The 18,906-nt window shown below is 37.3% G+C and overlaps 1 protein-coding gene across 1 annotated transcript in view; it reads right to left on the bottom strand.

The window, feature by feature from the left end:
* Positions 1-707: 707 nt before the first annotated feature.
* Positions 708-18,906, bottom strand: part of HMGCLL1 (3-hydroxy-3-methylglutaryl-CoA lyase like 1) — a 164,922-nt gene continuing 146,723 nt past the window's right edge. Inside the window, exons 8-9 of the mRNA XM_054569502.1 lie at positions 6,265-6,390; positions 708-1,886 (exon numbers count right to left, since the gene is read on the bottom strand). Coding sequence (XP_054425477.1) covers positions 1,776-1,886; positions 6,265-6,390 — 237 coding nt within the window. The 3' untranslated portion in view covers positions 708-1,775. The remainder of the gene's footprint in view (positions 1,887-6,264; positions 6,391-18,906) is intronic.

Here is an 18,906-nt window from a genome sequence, read left to right on the forward strand (position 1 = left end):
CTCTTAGGGAGTCTTTTTATTCCAAAACAGCAGTGTTGTCCTTAGGTGCTTCTATGAGCAGTTTATATCAACAGATACTTTTCCAATAATCTCAAAACTGAAATCATCGCAGTACTCTAAGAGATTCTCATAAGATGTGTATATCCTGCTATGCACAATCAGGGTAAGCATCCTATTACTGCCCCAGTGCACAGGGATGTGTCCTTGTGAAGGGGGAAGCACAGGGGATATACAACTGGCAGATCCATAAAGAGCTGCAATTCTGTTTGTTCCTGGCACTGCTCCCACCTCCTAAGACTAACCCAAGTGCAAAGAGCTGCTCAGCACCCTGGCTTACAAGATCCTGCTCTATCAGCCATTGCAACCTGGATGAGTTGGCCTCTTCCATGGGAATATTGTTTGGTTTTGTTAATTACCAATGTTTCCCTCATGATTCTTATTATACATCTTTAAACAGTACTTAGTTGTAAACAGTGGTTCTCTTATTATATTGAATTGCTTTTCATTTCCATGTTTTAATGAATATTTAATACAAAGTCCACAATGCTCACATTCATATTTCAAGTTATATTCAAATTTATTCAAAGATAAGATCACCCAATATTGCTGGAGAAGTCTACATAAATAATAGAACTGATGTTTTAGACCCGTGTATAATAATACTGTCTCCATATTATTTGTGTAGGTTACAGAAATGTTTTTCTTAACATAGTCCTCCTGTTCCTCTTCTAACTTGATATATTAATTTTTGCTATATCTGGCAATTCTTGCTGGTACAAAAGATAAAATTTCAGCCACTTTAATTGTAAAATAACAATAAAATAGTCAACAAAAAAGTGTGATTTAATCAAAGTATCCTGAATCAATGGAAAAGTTTATCCCATGAATTAAAAATTGGTTTAATATGCATTTTTAGGATCACAATAACATTTCCTCAGGCAATTTGGAAGTGATCTGAAAATTACGAGCATGGATTACGGTACACATATCAATCTTCTACTCCCTATTCTCATCACTGTAATTTAGACAGCAAGATGAAAAGTTGTGCCTTCTGTTTCTCAACAGTTGAGTAACACCATGCTGGTTTTTTACTATAACTGATGAAAGAAAAAGTATGGTAAACTGGAAGCATGTAACAAACATGGGAGGCCGTAATATGTTTCTAGAACATGGCATCTTGCCATTGACCACAGCCTCTTGGAACAAGATAAAGTCATTGAAATAGTTAACAGATGTTAGTCATACTTGAAATGTAAAAGTTCTATTGCTAAAAATTATGTAGGGTTGGCTGGAGATTTGGCATTTAGTCCATAATTTAACTGACTTGGCAAATGGGAAGTTAGATCCAGAGGCATAATGCATGATATCGAGGCCACACACTTTGCACACTATGCAGGAGCTCGTAAACTACTGACAATATGTATACTGTGCTAAGCTAGCTTGATTAGGTATTTAACACAGTATTTCATACTTAGGGAAATCTGAAGTCAATTTTCACGTCTACTAAATTAAAAAGTTATTTCTATAAGAGCAAAAGAGCAGACTGTTCTCCATGTTCAAAGGCATGTCTACAAATTCTATTATTTAGTTTCAGCTTGCAGTTTACCTGATGACCAGTCTTACTTTCTCTTGAGTTCAAAATGTATCCAGTTATAATTTTTAAAAGTATCTTTTTTCCCACTCTATTACTTCACATTTCAGAACAAGTTGACAGTTATGAGTTTTAGATGAATGTCTGTAGCTGAAATGGATCTTCTCAGCCTTAAGTCACAAATTCATTCATGACAAGCATTGAAGGAGGCTTGTGCTACTTTAGAGTTCGTGGTTTTATTCACAGCTTTGCAAATGAAGTTACCAGCTTCCATCACTTTGTAAAGATTCACACCCTGGTAAAACAAAGAAGGGATGGATATCAGAGGGGAAGAGGAATTTAGGAGAAAGAGGACAAAACAGATTCCTTTTAATTTTATTAGTAGATACTTAACCATTTAAAATTACTGAAAACAATTTTGCTCATTATTGCTTTGGGGGCAATCTTTGTTTCCATGAACCGTGTAGTCAACATTTTAGATTTTTCTTCTTTATGAAAACCTACCTTGAATCTGACCCTTGCATAAAACCACAGGCTAGCCACACCCAAATAAATCAGTGTAATTCAGATTGATTCCTGAATTATACAAAGGAAAATAATGAAACTAAAAACAATCTATAAATATTAATGAAGGGCAATTAAACTAACAATGGTTTGGAGGAGTTTATACATAAGGACTTAGACAAAAATACCTCTTTACTGTACAAAAATAGAAACAATGAAGCTACAAGAAATACAAAAGGTATATACTTTTTAAAAACCATATTTAGAAAAACCATTACTGGTTTGCTATCAAAGGAGGTAGCTGCAGATCAAATAAAATGAATAGTATTTATTAAATATCTGGAACTTGTTTGCCTGAGAGATTTTACTGTTTGAAAGTGTAAGTAGGATCAACAAAGACTTTGGTAAATCCATGTATGACAGATAAGGCAGCTGAGTATGAAGGTCAAGTTCAAGGCATGTTCCTCATCTCTAGGACTTGGTAACAAATGGTTACCACTGAGGTCTCCACTCAGTTATCACTGGGGGAGGCAGAGCATTAGGTGGATTAATCAGAGATTTGTGCTCATATAACATTTCATAAACCCCTTTGTCCTCTCTCAATATGGATTAGAAACAATGTGGATTTAAAATTGAACAGATTCAGACTTACTAGTACTAAGGAGTAGTTTTTAATATTTATGTGGGTCTGTATTTTTCTTTAAATAGACAAGTATAAATAATCAGGGGCTTTCTATAACAATGATCATAAAATGATCATCATTCTAATATACCCAATTAAAAGCTTCCCCCCAAAAAATAGTATACACCCAATTATTTCCCTCTTTAGAAACTCTTACAATACTGTTTTCTTTATGGTTTATTTCTCTTCATTTAAGAATGATCAGCAAATATATTTTAAATGACTTGTAAATTATTTTTAATATTTTTTATTATAAAATTGTTCTTAGGGTACTAATACTTGCTTTGGTTTGAGAAATTTAATTTTGTCATGGTGATGGCTTTATGTAGACTATCGAGTAGGCACAGTTTAGTTTAACTGTGAAATTAAACTAAATCTAGTGAATCCTTAATCTAGTGAAGTTTAAATTTTGTAAATAATTAACTACATATTTCTTTCATTTCTGAATTATATCCAGCAAGAGAACACAGAAATAGTTTAGTCACCAATATTCTCTTTTTTCCAAGAATTCAAAATTATAACAATTATGCAATGGAATCTGTTGCTATCATACCAAAGAAGAGTTTTGTTTTGGCCTTTCTGTACCATTTGATTTAAATAACATATCTTTATAAAAGAACATTGCATTTATTCTTGGATCACTGTTCAGGTGCTTAAATATGTCTCATGTTCTCTAATATGTTCTGGGGTTCATGTAGAATATAGTTTCTGTCTTCGGCGTGCTTATGATGAAGCAGACAATATGGACCCCCCATACAGCAGAAAATCCTGTACTATTCTACTTAAAGTCGCTGATAGAGATATGCTCGTATGATTATGAGGGCAAAGCTGTGGGAGTCAAGCTTTGCTCCGAGTCAAGTCTCTGAGTAAAAGAGAATGGAGAGGAGTGTGGCAAGGAAGGGTGCCAGGAAAGGTACGTCCCCACGCATATCTTATACGGAGAGTATTATTTCCTGAGAGGAAGGAGGGTGGATGGGGCACCACACGCAGTGAAGGAGCAGTGCAGGACCCCTGAAAATGCTGTGGTGTATATGGAGAACGATGGGCAGAGAAGACCAGAGACATGTAACTGGTTCACAGTAGGTCAGTGATTTGTGTGCTATAAGAATTTTTCGCAACACTTGGCTATTTAATCAGGGACACTGGCCTCTTTTCCCTTAGATTGTCAAGTAAAAAGACAATTGTCAATATAACAATAGCCACCTGGTGTGAATGAATCAAAATTATACCTATTTTTTTTGTCAGATTGGCAAATAATATAATATTTTTTGGTTTCTCCAGAATTTTAATAATTATTTTATGTGTGCCATGAGATGGAAGAAGGTTGAAAATTGCTGTTAGGTGACAGAACACAGCCTTGCTTTCTTTTCTTTTCTTTTTTTTTTTTTTTAGGAAATGATAATCCACCGGTAAGCATACAGACAGAAGCAAGGCATATTCGTATTTGTATTTTAGATGAAATCCTCTGACGGTAGCATGGAGCGTATAAATTTAAAGGCAAGTCTGGCCCCAGCCAGATGGTCCATATGCCAAGGTTGGGGGTTCGCTCTGCAGTCACGGCACATACGAGAAGCCACCGATGGATGCATGGACGGGTGGGACAACAAATATCTCCATCTCCCCCTGCCATTCTCCCGCCCCCTTCCCCCTCCCCTCTTCCCTCTCCAAAATTAATTTAAAAAAAAATGAAAGGCAAGTCTGAACCCAGCATAACTTGGAAGATGAATACCCAGGAAAAAGATAAAGGACTTGTGCTGATGTAGTTATGGCAAGGATAGTAAGAAAGGGACAAATGAAATAATTTACAAGTCAAATTAATGACTCTTGGTCATTAATTTGGGAGCCACTGTGACACCAGATTCTACAGAGAATATTGGCTAGTTAGCATGAGCAACTGGTTGAATTTTAGCTGCTACTAAATGTACCAATTCTCTTTGAACTGTAAAATTCTTAGGCATGAAGACATGGGCTTATTTGCATTTGGACACCCAGGTTATAGAACGTGACCTAAAACATACTAAGCATCTGCTGTGTTCAGTACAATCACTAAATCTCCAAGAAAAGATATATTTCTCTTCAGTCTCTGTCATGGCTATACATTTTTCATAAAAATAATAAAGCTACTTTGTAAGTGAAATAATACTTATTCATAATCAGAGAAGATAGTCAATAGCTTTTGGTGTTACTAAGCAATAGCTTTTGGTGATTAGTGCCACATGAGATCAATGAATGTTGTTAAGCATCTCTATGTAACAAGCAGAGAGTAAGAATAAGCTGTACTAATTGCTCTCTGGCTGCAAGGGGGGGGTACAGGAAGAAATGAGATCATTCTACAACCTCACCATAGATTCAGAGGTAGCAGCACAGAGGGTAGCATGGAAGCACTAAGGAGAGGAGCCCAACAGTGTGGACCTGGGGAATAGGCAGGGAGATGCTAGAAAAAGTTTTTGAGGATGGCAGTGCCTCACTCTCAAATGAAATTAAATATGGGGATTAGACAATTCCAAGAGGTTGTAAAACCACGAGTTGAGGGGCAGAGGTGAGAGAGAAAGGCACAGCAATGGGGACTGCAGACAAGTTTGGTGTTTGAGGAGCATCAGTGTAAGTAGAGTGAGGAGAGACAAAAGACTAGGGAGAGAGGGAGTGAGCGGGAGAGAGAGAGAGAGGCAGAAACGAGAGAGACAGGAGATGGGGGAGAAAGAGAGACGTGAGAGAGATACAAGCGAGGGACCAGTGAGAGAGAGAGAGAAAGAGAGGATGAAATTCATTTGTAATCCAGATGATGCTTTATGTCTCAGAAAACATTATGAACTAATCATCTGTGAACTGTTTCTCTTGCCTTTTTATATTTTTTCCTAAAAAAAATAAAAACCCAACAAAATCTGCCTTATAGACTAATAACCCATGTTAACAGGAATGTGGCAAAACAAGGTGCTGATTTTGGTGGCTGTTATTACAGAGCATGAGACTTTTCAGGTACCACTTGTAAAGAGCCTATTCTTGCCGCCCAGTGTCTGATAGCTAAGAATTATTTAGCTCTGTTCTTCCACTGACCATTTTTAAGTGGACCCTGGGCTCTTGTCCAGCAGCCCTAGTTGACTTTGTGAGAAAAATCAAGATCTGTTTCCTCCAAGGAAAACATCTATAAAAACCCAAAACTGTGAAAACAATAATTACAACAGGAAAGACACAGGCTCTAATTCACAAAGTGTGTAAAATCAAAGCAGATGAAACATCTAAAAAACTACTTGGAGGTCATGAAGAGACATAAAAACGTGAAACAGTAGCATTATTGATGATTGAGCTATAGCAGTGTTACTTTATAAAGCTCCCCAAAGAATTTTTCCTGCATTTTCCCACTGCGTATTTTAGCAAATAGCAAAAGTAGTAAAACTTTGACCTGAAAGTTGCTTCCCAAATCTGAGATGCATTCCAATTTGGATCTGCAAAGAATGCATGAATATTAAAATATGTAAAATTAACTTACTGTATTGAGCCCCAGCCCATTAAGCATATATATCAAATCCTCAGTGGCTACATTTCCAGAGGCACCTTTTGCATAAGGGCAGCCACCTAATCCGGATACTGCAGAGTCCACCACATTAATCCCCATCTGAAAAACAAACCAAAATACCCAGGACTTATACATTTCTGGCATCTAAATTGTTATATCTCCACTTAACCTGTCCCAAAGAGCAAACAGGCAAAATCTGAATCCATTATCCAAACATTCACTTACCAGCTGGCAGCTAGTACGGTCAGTCCTTGGGGTGCTGATTTCTTTTCTGACTCATCTCCTTTTTTTCTTTTTTTAGGCTAACAAACTCTGCTAAGGATCTTGGGAACTAGAATAATTGTAGATCAACATTAGGATGGTGTTTTCATAGATAAGAACACATATATCTGTATATGTATATACAGATATATATTTTGGTAGGGGGTGAAGCTTGAAGTAAGATTAATTCACGCCCAGGTTGTATATTTTCATCAACCAAATCCAAAACTTTATCCTAAAAGCATTATATAAACAACAGGAAATATTTCTAACATATCAAGTCAAAATCAAGATGCCTTAGAAGATGTGTGATGGTAGGGGTGGCATCGCCGTGTTTGAAATGTGATCTGTGTGGGCTCAATTCACCCAGTCTTTACTGAGCCGTTATTTTACACACAAAACCCTGCTGCTTTGGGAGAAGTGAAGAAACATTTAAGAGGCAAGGCATCCATTACTAATAATAGCACCAGCTCACATTTATTAGGTCCTCACTAAGGACTGGTTATTATTCTTCACACCTTATGCGCATGAACTCACAATCTGCACAAAAATCCATGAAATGATCTTCTATAACCCCAAACCACACATGAAGAAACTCAAGTGAGTGAGATCACATATTCTGCGTAAGGTCACCTCTGTCTCCAGAGAACTCACATTCTGTTGTGATCTGTGGCCTCTGAAAACATTGGAGTTGGTACATGTTATCTGCTTGGAGACATCAGAGGTGGAAGGGATCTGTGTGTTCTGGAAGATAGGAGCACAGCAGGGTCTGAAAAGGGCCGGCAAAGGGCCTGGAGATCAGGTTTGAATAATCGAAGAAGAGAGGCGGACATATCATTGCTTTGTGAAAGAGTATAACTGGGTAATCGAAAGCTACCAGGAGGCCATATCTGATTCACTCCTGGGCATTAAAGAAAACATACCATGACCTCATATAAAATGAGAAGCACCTGAAAGGAGAGCTCTCGGCCGACCTGCTTGATCAGCAGTTCTCAATCACAGAATCAGGTCCGCATCCCCAGAACGCTAGATCCCCAGAGCTGCTGATTCAGGAGGTCTTGGCTGAAACCCGAGAACTGGAATTTTTAACAAGATCCCAGATGCTGCTCTCACAGCTGCTCTGGGGATCACTCTTTCTTTTTTCTTTCCTTTATTAATAAAAGTTTTATTTTAGAATTGTTTTAGATTTTCTGAAAATTTGCAAAGATAGAACAGAGCATTCCCATATATTCTGCTCTGTTTCCCTGTTGTTAAACATCTTCATTATTATGGTATAGTTGTCACAACTAATGAACGAGTCACGATATGTTATTATGAACGAAAGTCCATATATTATTCAGACTTTCTTGGTTTTTCACTTCATATCCTTTTTCTGTTTCAGGAACTCATTCAGGATTGTGCCTTATGCTTAGTACTCTTATCCCTTTAGGCTCCTCTGCACTGTGATAGTTCCTCAGACTTGCTTCTTCTTTGTTGACATTGACCATTTTGATTACTAGTATGTGTCATGTATTTTGTACAGTGTCCTTCGGTATGGGTTTATCTGATTTTTTTTCTCATGGTTAGGTTGGAGTTCTGAAGTTTTGTGAGGAAGATGACAGAGGTGATTATTTTCTCTGTACAGCGACATTATGTTTTATAAAAATATTTGGCCATTCAGATGACCAAAGGGTATTTCTCATATTTGGTCTTCCATGGTTCCTGGCCCAGAGTACTAAAACCCTTGGAATTTCCTAAGTGAAGGGAGTCCTAAAGGAGTCTTCTGTTGCGTTAATGAGGTGATAGTTGGATCTCCCTAAGCCTGAGGGCTGGTTGTTGTCAGTGGAGCCACCCTGTGATTAAAGGTTGGCATTTTCAGTCCCAACCTTCCGGTTAGAAGAGAGGCTGGAGGTTGAATTAATTGCCTAAACTCAGTATTTAATTCAACCATTGTTATGTAATGAAGCCTCCCTAAAAATCCAAAAGGACAGGGTTTGGAGAGCTTCCGCGTTGGCGAACTTGTGCAGGTCCTGGGAGAGCAATGCGCTTGCAGAGGGCACGGAGGCTCTGCACCCTTCCCCGCCCCTTGTCCTGTGCATGTCTTCCATCTGGCTGCTCCTGAGTTATAATATATCCTTTTATAATAAACTGGTGATCTAGTAAGTAAAATATTTCTCTGTGTTCTATAAGTCATTCTAGCAAATTAATTGAACCCAAGGTGAAGATTGTGGGGACATCTGATTTACAGACTGTCCCTCAAAAGTATGGGCAACAACCTGGATTTGTGACTGGCATCTGAAGTTCAGAGGGGGTCATGGGAATCTCTGATCTGTATCTTGTCAGTTCAAGCACTGATGACAACTTGGGCTTGCAACTGGCATCTGAAGGTGGGAAATGCAGGCTTGTAGGACTGTGTGTTTAACCTATGAAATCTGATTCTAACGCTGGGCAGACAGCATCAGAATTAAGATAAATGGTAAGACACCAGGTGGTGTCTATGGAATTGTTGATTTGGATGGGGAAAGCTCACCCCACCCCCACTGGAAATGAGTTCAGAAACCCAAATAGATACATAGTGTCAAAATAGTTTATGACTGATATTAGCCTTTATCACCTGGCCGAGGTAGTATTTGCCAGGTTTCTGTACTATAGAGCCCCACTTCCCACTTCACATATGGTACTCTTTTGGGGAAAAAGCCACTGCGTGCAGCTCACATTTAAGGAGTAGAAAATATCTCCATATATTACTTAAAATTCTCCTATATGGCAGATCTGTCTGTTCTCCCATATTTTATTTTCAAACATTTACTGGTATTAGTAACATATAGGTATTTATTTTTCACTTTGGGTTACAATCCAGTATTACTTTACATTGTTTGTTTGTTTGTTGTTTGAGAACTGGTCACTGGGAACTCTTTCTGTTGGCTCCTGTGTTCCTTTGACAAGGCAAAGGGACCGTGCCTTTTAAACCACTCTTCTACATTCTCCCTTTTGAGAATTAAGAGGATGTTTACTAAGGCTCAACAAGACAGAACCACAGTCCAAAAGCCCTGGGTGTCTTTGGGACCTAAAGCAACTTTAAACGTAATCTATTTGCTTTTGCACCTTCATTTCTCCTGATTATACTCCTTATGGGAAGGTCGCAATAGTTCTTCTTCCATTACCAAAACCCCTCTGCAATATAATCCAACAAGCTCAGTCATATTCAGGTGTTAATAAGTGACCAGCCAGAGGACCGGTCCATTTAGAACGATCTATCTAATTTGCTGTGAATCAAAACAAGAAGTATAAGAAATTAGATTCTAGCAGTGAAATTTGTGTATTGTCCAGCAGTTGGGAAAGACAAATGTTAGGATGCTGGCTCATCCCTGGGAGTCTGCCATGACATCAAATAGGCAGCGGAACTCTGTTTACAAGCTAAAATCTATCAGTTCAGTAGAATTTAATCTATCCTTTATGCAGACAGAAGTTTTAGTGGTCCTTAGTCCCGGCTACCCATTATAATCACCTTGGGACCTTTCAGAACTTAACACCCAAACTGCTCCCCAAACCAATGAAATCACAATTTCTTTCTGGGAATGAGGCCAGGAATTGGTATTTCTTGAAAGCTCCCTCTTGTGATTCTTTTGTGTAACGAGGTGTGGGAACCCCTGAGGCAGAGGTTCTCATCCATCTTGTCCTTTAACAATCCTGGGTGTGAGTCAGCTTTAATTTTAGAGAAGCTGTGTACCCTGGGGCAACAAATAGTTAAGCATGACTGTTTGACTTTTCAAGGAAATCAGTTTTGAAAGAACGCCCAAAGAAGTATGAGCTATCAAAAGTCAGCAGTACCAGCACAGAGAGGGGAAAGGTGGGTTCATTCAGCCCACCATAAGGGCTGGAATCCACAAATCCTGTTCCTTTTCGCACTATGGAGGATGAAGGCCCTGCAACCACAGAGCTACAGAAGGCACACTTGTTGCCTTGTCAGAAGAGCAGAGTGTTAATTGCCCTTTTGGGAGACAATGAAAAAACAAAAGTTACTCTTACTTTGTAACTAAAGGCTAGTGTGTCCTACTGGTGGCTAACAGGAAAGGACTAGTCATGCTATTGGGCTGGCCAAAAAGTCTGTTACGTTTTGTCTTTAACTTCATTTGAAACAACTTTTGTTAGATTGTATTGTGACAGCTGTCATACCAGCATGCATTTAAAAAAAATTTAAGTTGGTGAATTGTGCAGCCATTTTAATATTAAAGATGGAAGAAAACGCAACATTTTTGGTGTATCATATTTTATTATTTCTAGAAAGGTAAAAACAACTGAAATGCAGAAAAAGATTTGTGCAGTGTTTGGAGAAGAGGCTGTGACTGATTAAACATGTCAAAAATGGTTTGCAAAGTTTCTTGGTACTGTTGACATTTTGGCCAAATAATTCTCTGCTGTGGGGCTGTCTTACTCATGAAGATGTTTAGCAGCACCCCTGGCCTCTGCCCACTAGAAGCCAATAGTGGGAGATAGGTGACATATTCGAAATATCCAAATCAATAAAGTTATTGGTGAAAATGAAAAATGTGTCTTTTATTTTATGGAAAAAAAACTTAAAGGACTTTTTGGCCAACCCAATAAAAGTAACCAGGGTCACAGAGAGTAACAATAAATAACCAATGCCAACATACAGCAAACATAAATAACAGCTCAAGGTTGGAAAACACATTCAATCTCACAGTAAGTCAAAGACGGAGAGCAAACTAAAACACTTTTTTACACTTAGAGTTTGAAAAAGGTTATTAGCAATGAAATAGTATAGAGCAACATAATATTAAAAAAAAAACACTAACTTTAACAATATGGATACATCTCACAAACACAAGGTTGTATGAAAGATGTTAGGAGCAAAAGAGGATGTACATGATAACTCCATTTAGATAAGTTTTAATGTAGATATCAGTGCTGTTATAAGCTAGGAGAATAGTTAACCTTTGAGATGTAAGTAAAAACAGTGGACACAAGGAGAGCGTCCCGGATGCTGACAGCACTTCATTGCTTGAACTATGGTTGGTTCCACCGATACCAGCTTGTGAAAATTCTCATAAGTGTGAGCTTATGATTTGGCCAATTTTCTTGTGTGCATTAGACTTTGACAAATACCAATGACAAAAAAAGCAGTGTTGATGAAACTTCAGGTAAACAGGAAAACTTAAACTAGTAGGAAAATAAATTGTATTTTTTCTTCTGGTGAGTAATCAATAATTAGTCTTAATTGCCCATATTCATCATCACAGTAATTCTTATCCAAAAACTCCTTCCAGGAAATATTCCACAATTCCTAAGTAAATCCTGGGTGTGCAAAAGTAGGTTTACCATTGTGAGTACATGAAACACAGTTTATTCTTGTATTTTTTAAATTTATTATTGTATTATTTTCTAACTGTAAATCTACTTTTGTCCATTCCTATAATTAGATTAATATGTAATATATATTTTGAATGTGTATGTGTTGCATGTGAAACGTACTACTCACACACATCTATTCATCACAGTACATTTTATAAGAATAAAAATTTGAAAGCACTTCAAATGTCTATAATGAGATATAATTTAAATTAATTATGGTATAGCTATAAAATGTAAAGATAAATGCTATTTAAATACATTTAAGGGAAAGAAATAGGTTAGAGAACATTATAACAGTACATAGAATCAAGCCCTGGCCGGTGTGGCTCAGTGGATTGAGTGCCAGCCTGCAAACCAAAGGGTCGCCGGTTCGATTCCCAGTCAGGGCACATGCCTGGGTTGCAGGCCAGGTGCCCAGTAGGGAGCAAGCAAGAGGCAGCCGTACATTGATGTTTCTCTCTCTCCCTCCTTCCCTTCCACTCTTTCTAAAAATAAACACATAAAACCTTAAAAAAAAATCGCAATCACATTTAAAGAAAATAGGATTCGATGGCATACAAAATGCTAACAGTGGTGATATGAAATGTTAACAGTAGGTGTAGTATGATTATAGGTAATTTATTTTAATTGTGTTTGTCTTTGTTTTCCCATGCCTCTAATATGAATGTTAATTACTATACATATAAGTAGAAGAAATTTAAGGTTTATGCAAATTTTAACCTGCTCTAGAATGATAATAAACAAATGAGAATAAGCACAAATAAAACCAAGACTCTGAATTTCTTAAGATCATTATTGTGCATCTAATTGAACATTCCAGGGTTTAAGACTGCAGGGTTTAAGGGCTATTCTGTTAATGGCAGAAATGATTTGGTGAAAGTCTACCTGGAAAATGGTCTTTTCTTTTGTATAGTATCAGATTAGCTTCAGACACGGATTGCCATAAGCCTGCTACAAATTAATTAAATCAATTATAAAAGCAAAATGTGGATTTAAAGTTTAAGGAAGCAAATTTAAAGAGCATTAAAGTCTACACTACCTGTAAAGGAGGATATTAAAATATTAGTTCTTTTTAAAGTTTCTCAAAAAAACCAGGTACTTTAAAAATATTTATATTTATGGAATATCCCCTACATTCTATCCTCTATTAAATGTGCAATTCTATTACCCAGGAATAAAGATCTTCTCAGTGTGTAATGTGACACATATAATAAGTAAAAAGAAACTTGATTTTACTACGCATGTTTTCTCTACATTTATGTCCCTATTCCACTAGAAATAATAGGTAATATGACATAAAGAAGTTCTCAACAGGGTGAGAAGAAAAAAATATTCTTCCTCTTCAGTTCTGCATGGCAAACAGAGGGAATACATTTGTACTTTATTATCAAACTCATGGTATTAAAGTAAATGCCATTATGTGTATTGTACTATATAACATATTTTTAAAAATAACCTATCGGCCATGTAGCTGACATAATCATACAAGAGATTATCTGATCTGCATGGAAAACTGTTCCTAGAAAGACACTCCTTTTCTCCCTGCTCCGACAGAAGTCACTACTTTCAGGTTCCTGCGGAGGGTGGGGGCGGAGGGGGGGAAGAGTGTGTGTGTGTGTGTGTGTGTGTGTGTGTGTGTGTTCACACCAGCACAAGCAGTGTTTTGTGCCATAAAATGCAAAAACAAAGTCTTCGCTTTTTGTTTTGAGGGAAAGAACATCTTTAGAAGAGTAACCACATGGTGGCAATGTAGCTCCAAACTCCACAGAGTTAACGCCAAACATTTACAACTCCATTGTGTTCCAGCGTAAGAAAATGGCAAACACGTAAATAAATAGCTTTATGTAACTCAAATAAATATTTCCTTTAAAATAAGAAAACATTTACAAATGGTCTGTAACACAAACTGTGGTTCAATGTATCCAGTATATATTTTTTATTCCTCCTTTAACTTGAACTTGTTTATTAAGCCTGTTCTATGTGCCAGGGACTTAGAATACATACAATGCCCTGTACTCCAAGGGGCTAAGCATTAGAAATTAAAATTACTACATATTTGCCTATCGGAGCTAATGAGAAATAGCTTATTATTATTATCCTATGAGAAACAATTTTCTTTAGGGCTCAGGGAACTAAGTCTCCCTAAAACAAGATAAACCCAGAACTCAAAGGATTGAGGTGTCCTTGGCTCCCACTTTTCTCAAAGCTCATGATTAAAGCTATTAACCCAGTAACCCAGGATATGTTAACCCTGATGAGTTCATGTAGTATGCTCTGTCTGCCTGAGCTCTCCAGATATGTGCTTAGACTTAAGCACTAAGGAAAATAGATAAAATACTAGTGGCCACTTTTTCTGGAAAATAAATTTTAAAAAAATGGCTGTAGGTAGATCATGAATGTATCGCTCTGTATTACAGCCTTAGGTGAGCCCTAAGGAGTATTCATTTTGTATGGTGCCTATATGCCTGGGCCAGGCCCATATGGTAACTAAAAGAAAAGTACCATCTTGACTTCTTCTTGATGCTGTCAGATCTTATTTCCCAAACAAAATTGAAAAATAAGAGTAAAAAAAAAAAAATTTTGCAAAAGGTATAATCTTTCATACATTCAGGATTTCACAATATTTAATGAAATCTAAAATTTTAGGTCCTGAGGATACTAAAGTCTCAAGGATCATGTAAAATTTTGGTAATGCTATCTTTTGAAATTGCAGCTATTTTCTTAACCCTTCAAGATTAAATTTTATTTAAAAGTTTGTAGTAATGTAATAATTAATGTAGTTTGTAATAGTTAAAACAAATAATTTTTATTTAATTTTAAATAAAAATTTTCTGATAGTGGAAAATATTCATTTAAAAAAATTTTAAGATTTATTTTTAGAGAGAAGGGAGGGGAGGAGAAAGAAAGGAAGAGAAACATCGATCAGTTGCCTCTCACACACATGCGAGCTGACTGGGGATTAAACCCACAATCCAAGCATCTGCTCTGACTGGCAATTGAACCGGCGACCTTTAGCTTCATGGGATGATGCCCAACCAACTGAGCCATACCAGTCAGGGCAAAATTCATTTTGGATTTAAGTTATGGGGAAAAGGGAACTATTAATGGATGGCAAAATATTAAAAATATGCTCATTTTCTAATATTTTTCTCAACTTTTTCCTCATAGCCCATATGCCCTCCAATAGAGGACTACAATTACCCATATATGAAGTGCTTTTCCAGTGGCCAGGCCAGATATCACCAATGGGTGACAGCCCCCTTTCCAATAAGCTTTGATCTTGCCTTGAGATATTTCTCAATCAGTTACTAAACATTGAGTTATGGTATTAGCTGAGAAAGGACACCATTTGCTCTTCACATGTGCTTTGAAAATAATATCATGCTATATAAGCCACAGATAATGAACAGTTAGCATCCATGAATAAAGCCCAGTGTTTTAATAAACTGAAGTATCAATACACAGTATGTAAATAATGATAGGCATACAGGTTGCTGCGGGGGGGATAACTAAGCTAAGGATGAGTGATTACTAGCGCCTTCATACAACATCTCTCATCGTCGAAAGGTTTTCCTACATACCTCATTTCTCCTTGCCCTACCACATCCAGTGACATATTCTTGGCTTCATTTAAAGTATTTCAAATTGAGATAATGATGGGAGTATGTACATAGAAGGGGCGGTAAAAAAGTAGGGAAAAACAGATACAAAGGAGAGTCTCAATTTTAGTAACACTGAGAAGATAATAAATACGGAACCTAACGCTTGTTTTGTCATAGGTGTTATACCATATGTTTCCCTTATATAAACCCCACAAAATCACTGTGAAGTGAGTAGTAATATGTGCCTGCTTTACTGATGAGGAGACTGAGACTCTGAGAAGGCACGTGATATTTCCTGCTTCAGGCAGATAGTACGACACAGAGGAAGAATGCAAACCCAATTTAACAACAATGGGCTACTGCACAATATTGATGGTTACCATTTAATAAGCACGAGCTACATGCCAGACACAGTATGAAACATGGATTATTGCATTTGATCCATATAAAAACCCCAGGGGGCAGGGTGTCACTTAGGAGGAGAGCACTGACAAAGCAAAAATTTCATTTTCTTAAGAGTCTTCAACTTTCTGAAAAGTTTCTATACAACTTAGCAACATTATCAAGAGACTTGAGAAAGTAAATGGTGGTTGTCCCAGTGATAGTATTTCTAGGAAGCTAACCTGAGAAAATAGCCAGAGATGTTAATATAGGTTTATGTTCAAGGATGGATGCTCTTTGTAACATTATTTATAGCAGTGGAAAAAGCCCGCAAGTTAAATGTTCAACAAGAGGGAAACGGGTAACGAATTAGGTAAGAAAGACTATTATGAAGCAGTTAATTATTTTCAAAGAATATTTAAGGGTATGAAAAATGAGCATAAGAAAATGGGAAATTAGAGGGCAGAATACTGTTTGGAAGGATTTATTTGTCTCTAGATTTTTTTAAATATATTTTATATAACACACACACAGTCATGTAATTAGGGCAAAGGAACCTTATTTTAAAATGTATGCTCTTCTTTCCTAATCATTCCCTTTTTATGCCATTAAAATACATCCAAAAGTAGATTGATCTTGCCCTATTTTCTCATTTCTTGGATTCAATTCAAATTCCGCAGATGATTCCTCTCAGAATCATCTCCTTTTGCCTGTTCTTGAGTGTATATTGCCCCTACACTTTGGTAGCCATCCATTCTCTCTAATCTATTGGCACAAAATATTTGGATCAGTTGTCCTAAAACTCTAATGAGCATAAGATTTTACTTACTGTGTCTGAGGTGGGGCCTGAGCTTCCACGTTTCTAACAACTCCCACATTATGCTGAAAACGCTGAGCTCCAGAACATACTTGAGTGGCAACAGATTAAATTGTTCCAGGAAACACCTGAGGCGTCAGTGCATGCTGCGCCAGCTGCCATAACGGCTCCTGTCTTGGGCAGCTCTTCTCAGAATGAGACCATCCAAGTATCAGAATAACTTGAAGTCCTCATTTAAAATGTAGATTTCTATGTTCTTTCCCCAAATCTGTATTTTGTCATCTAAAGGCAAAGTATATGCATGGTTCTGAACTCCAAGATGACTTTTTTGGATAATAAAGTTTGAAAATCTCTAACCTTTTGATTTAATTGCTCACCTGTGACTCTGCACCAGAAATTGGTTCCCCCTTCTTCCAGGACTCAGCTTGCTGACTCGACCAAGCTGCCCTTGTGGTTAGGGGTGGTTATGTGACTGCTGGTTAGCAAATGGCGTGTGAGCAAAGTTATACAGGCCGTTTCTAGAACAAGTCTTTTCAAAAGCTGTGTCTTCTTCATTTTTAAAAGTCAAATGCAGGTGACAGTGAGGCCTTAGAAAATGGTGAGCCACAAAGTTGAAGGAAGCAGGGTCCCTGAATGACTCCCTGGAGGAAAGATGCTCATGGACAGGACTGTGTACAGCGAGCTGTCTCATGAGTAAAGAACAAACATCCCATATGTTGGAGATGATATCCCATATATTATTCACTTTGGGGTGTACTGTTATATCAGCATAGCTAATTAGAACTGATATACCCATTGATATGGTTGACCTAAAATCTGACTTTTTGCTAGCTATTTTCTATCTGTTATTTGCTTTGTTTTCCTTCTTTTTCTACTTTCTCATTTCTTAATCATTTTGATTCAATTTTTATCTCTTCTATTGACTTAATATCTCTACCTCTTCTTTAACCTACACCTAGGGTTTACAATGTACATCTTTAGTTAATAATAGTCTACCTTCAAAAAGTCCACCTTCAAATATCTATGTGATGTGTAGGGAAGGACCTTACGACAGTATATTCTCAATTAGCTCCTTCCATCCTTTGTCCCATTGTTTCCCTCCCTTTCACACATATAAACCCACAATACACTGTCACTGCTTTTGGTTCAGGCAGTCAGTTATCTCTTACAACAATTAAAAATAATAAAACAATTTTACTTGATTTATTTCACTTCTGAGTTCTCTGAAGGGACTTGTCTAGAATAAAAATAGCAGAGATTCAAGCCCTGGTGTTGGTGAACGAATACTACATTTTGGAGGTAGGATAAAGAAGATGAGTTTGTGAAAAAGACAAGTTCAAGGAGGAAGTACAATGTCACAAGTCAGGGTGACAGAACTTTCTCTAAATACTTTCATTTAATAGTAATAAAATATTGCAAGTAGTTAAGGAAAATTAGAGCCGAGAAAGTCCTCTGGATCTATGCCATTGGCAAACTTTGAAATGGGTCATTTCAGCAGAGACAGGACAGGGGAGAGCAGGCAATAGATTTAAACACAAATGTAGTGCATACAGCCCACTGCTTAAGAGATCTGATTCAAGAGACAGACTTCTGTTTGAACCTGCTCTCACACTTGTTAACTGTGACCTTGATATTGTTATTTTACCTCTCCGTTGCCCCAACTGTAAAGTTTGCTAAAGATACAGTGAGAATCTTCCAAGGAAGTTGTTTATCCCATAGCTTGGCACTCAACACCCAATAAATCCTGGCTTTAACAAGCATTTGACAAAAGTAGAGAGGCAGAGAAAGGACCTGTGTGTGAGATAAAATGAAGAAAAAAGTTGGGGCAGAATTCGGGGTGGGTGCATGTGAAGGGAGAGATATGGGAGATATGGGAGTTATGCAAGTTGAAAGTTACAAAGGACAAAGCTAATTAAATGAGTCAAGAAAGATGCCACACACAGAAGAAAAATTTAATAGAGATACATTTAAGAAAGGTAGGGCTAAGTTTGGGATCAGGGCAGAAACATGGGATTGAGCCAGGAAATTAGTTGAGAAAACAGTCTTTGAGGTAGAGTGAAAAGAGAGGACAGAGAGAGGTACAGATATGTGTTAAAGGAACAATGAGGCCCTAAAACTTCTGAGGAAAATAAACATTCAGTCTTCTCAGAAACCTAGTAATTGAGTTCTGCTGAGAGTCCTGGAAGGAGTGGATCGTCTTTC

Source organism: Pteronotus mesoamericanus, unplaced genomic scaffold, assembly GCF_021234165.1.
Source record: "Pteronotus mesoamericanus isolate MK-2021 breed Mesoamerican mustached bat unplaced genomic scaffold, CSHL_Meso_final contig_20, whole genome shotgun sequence".
NCBI lineage: Eukaryota > Metazoa > Chordata > Mammalia > Chiroptera > Mormoopidae > Pteronotus > Pteronotus mesoamericanus.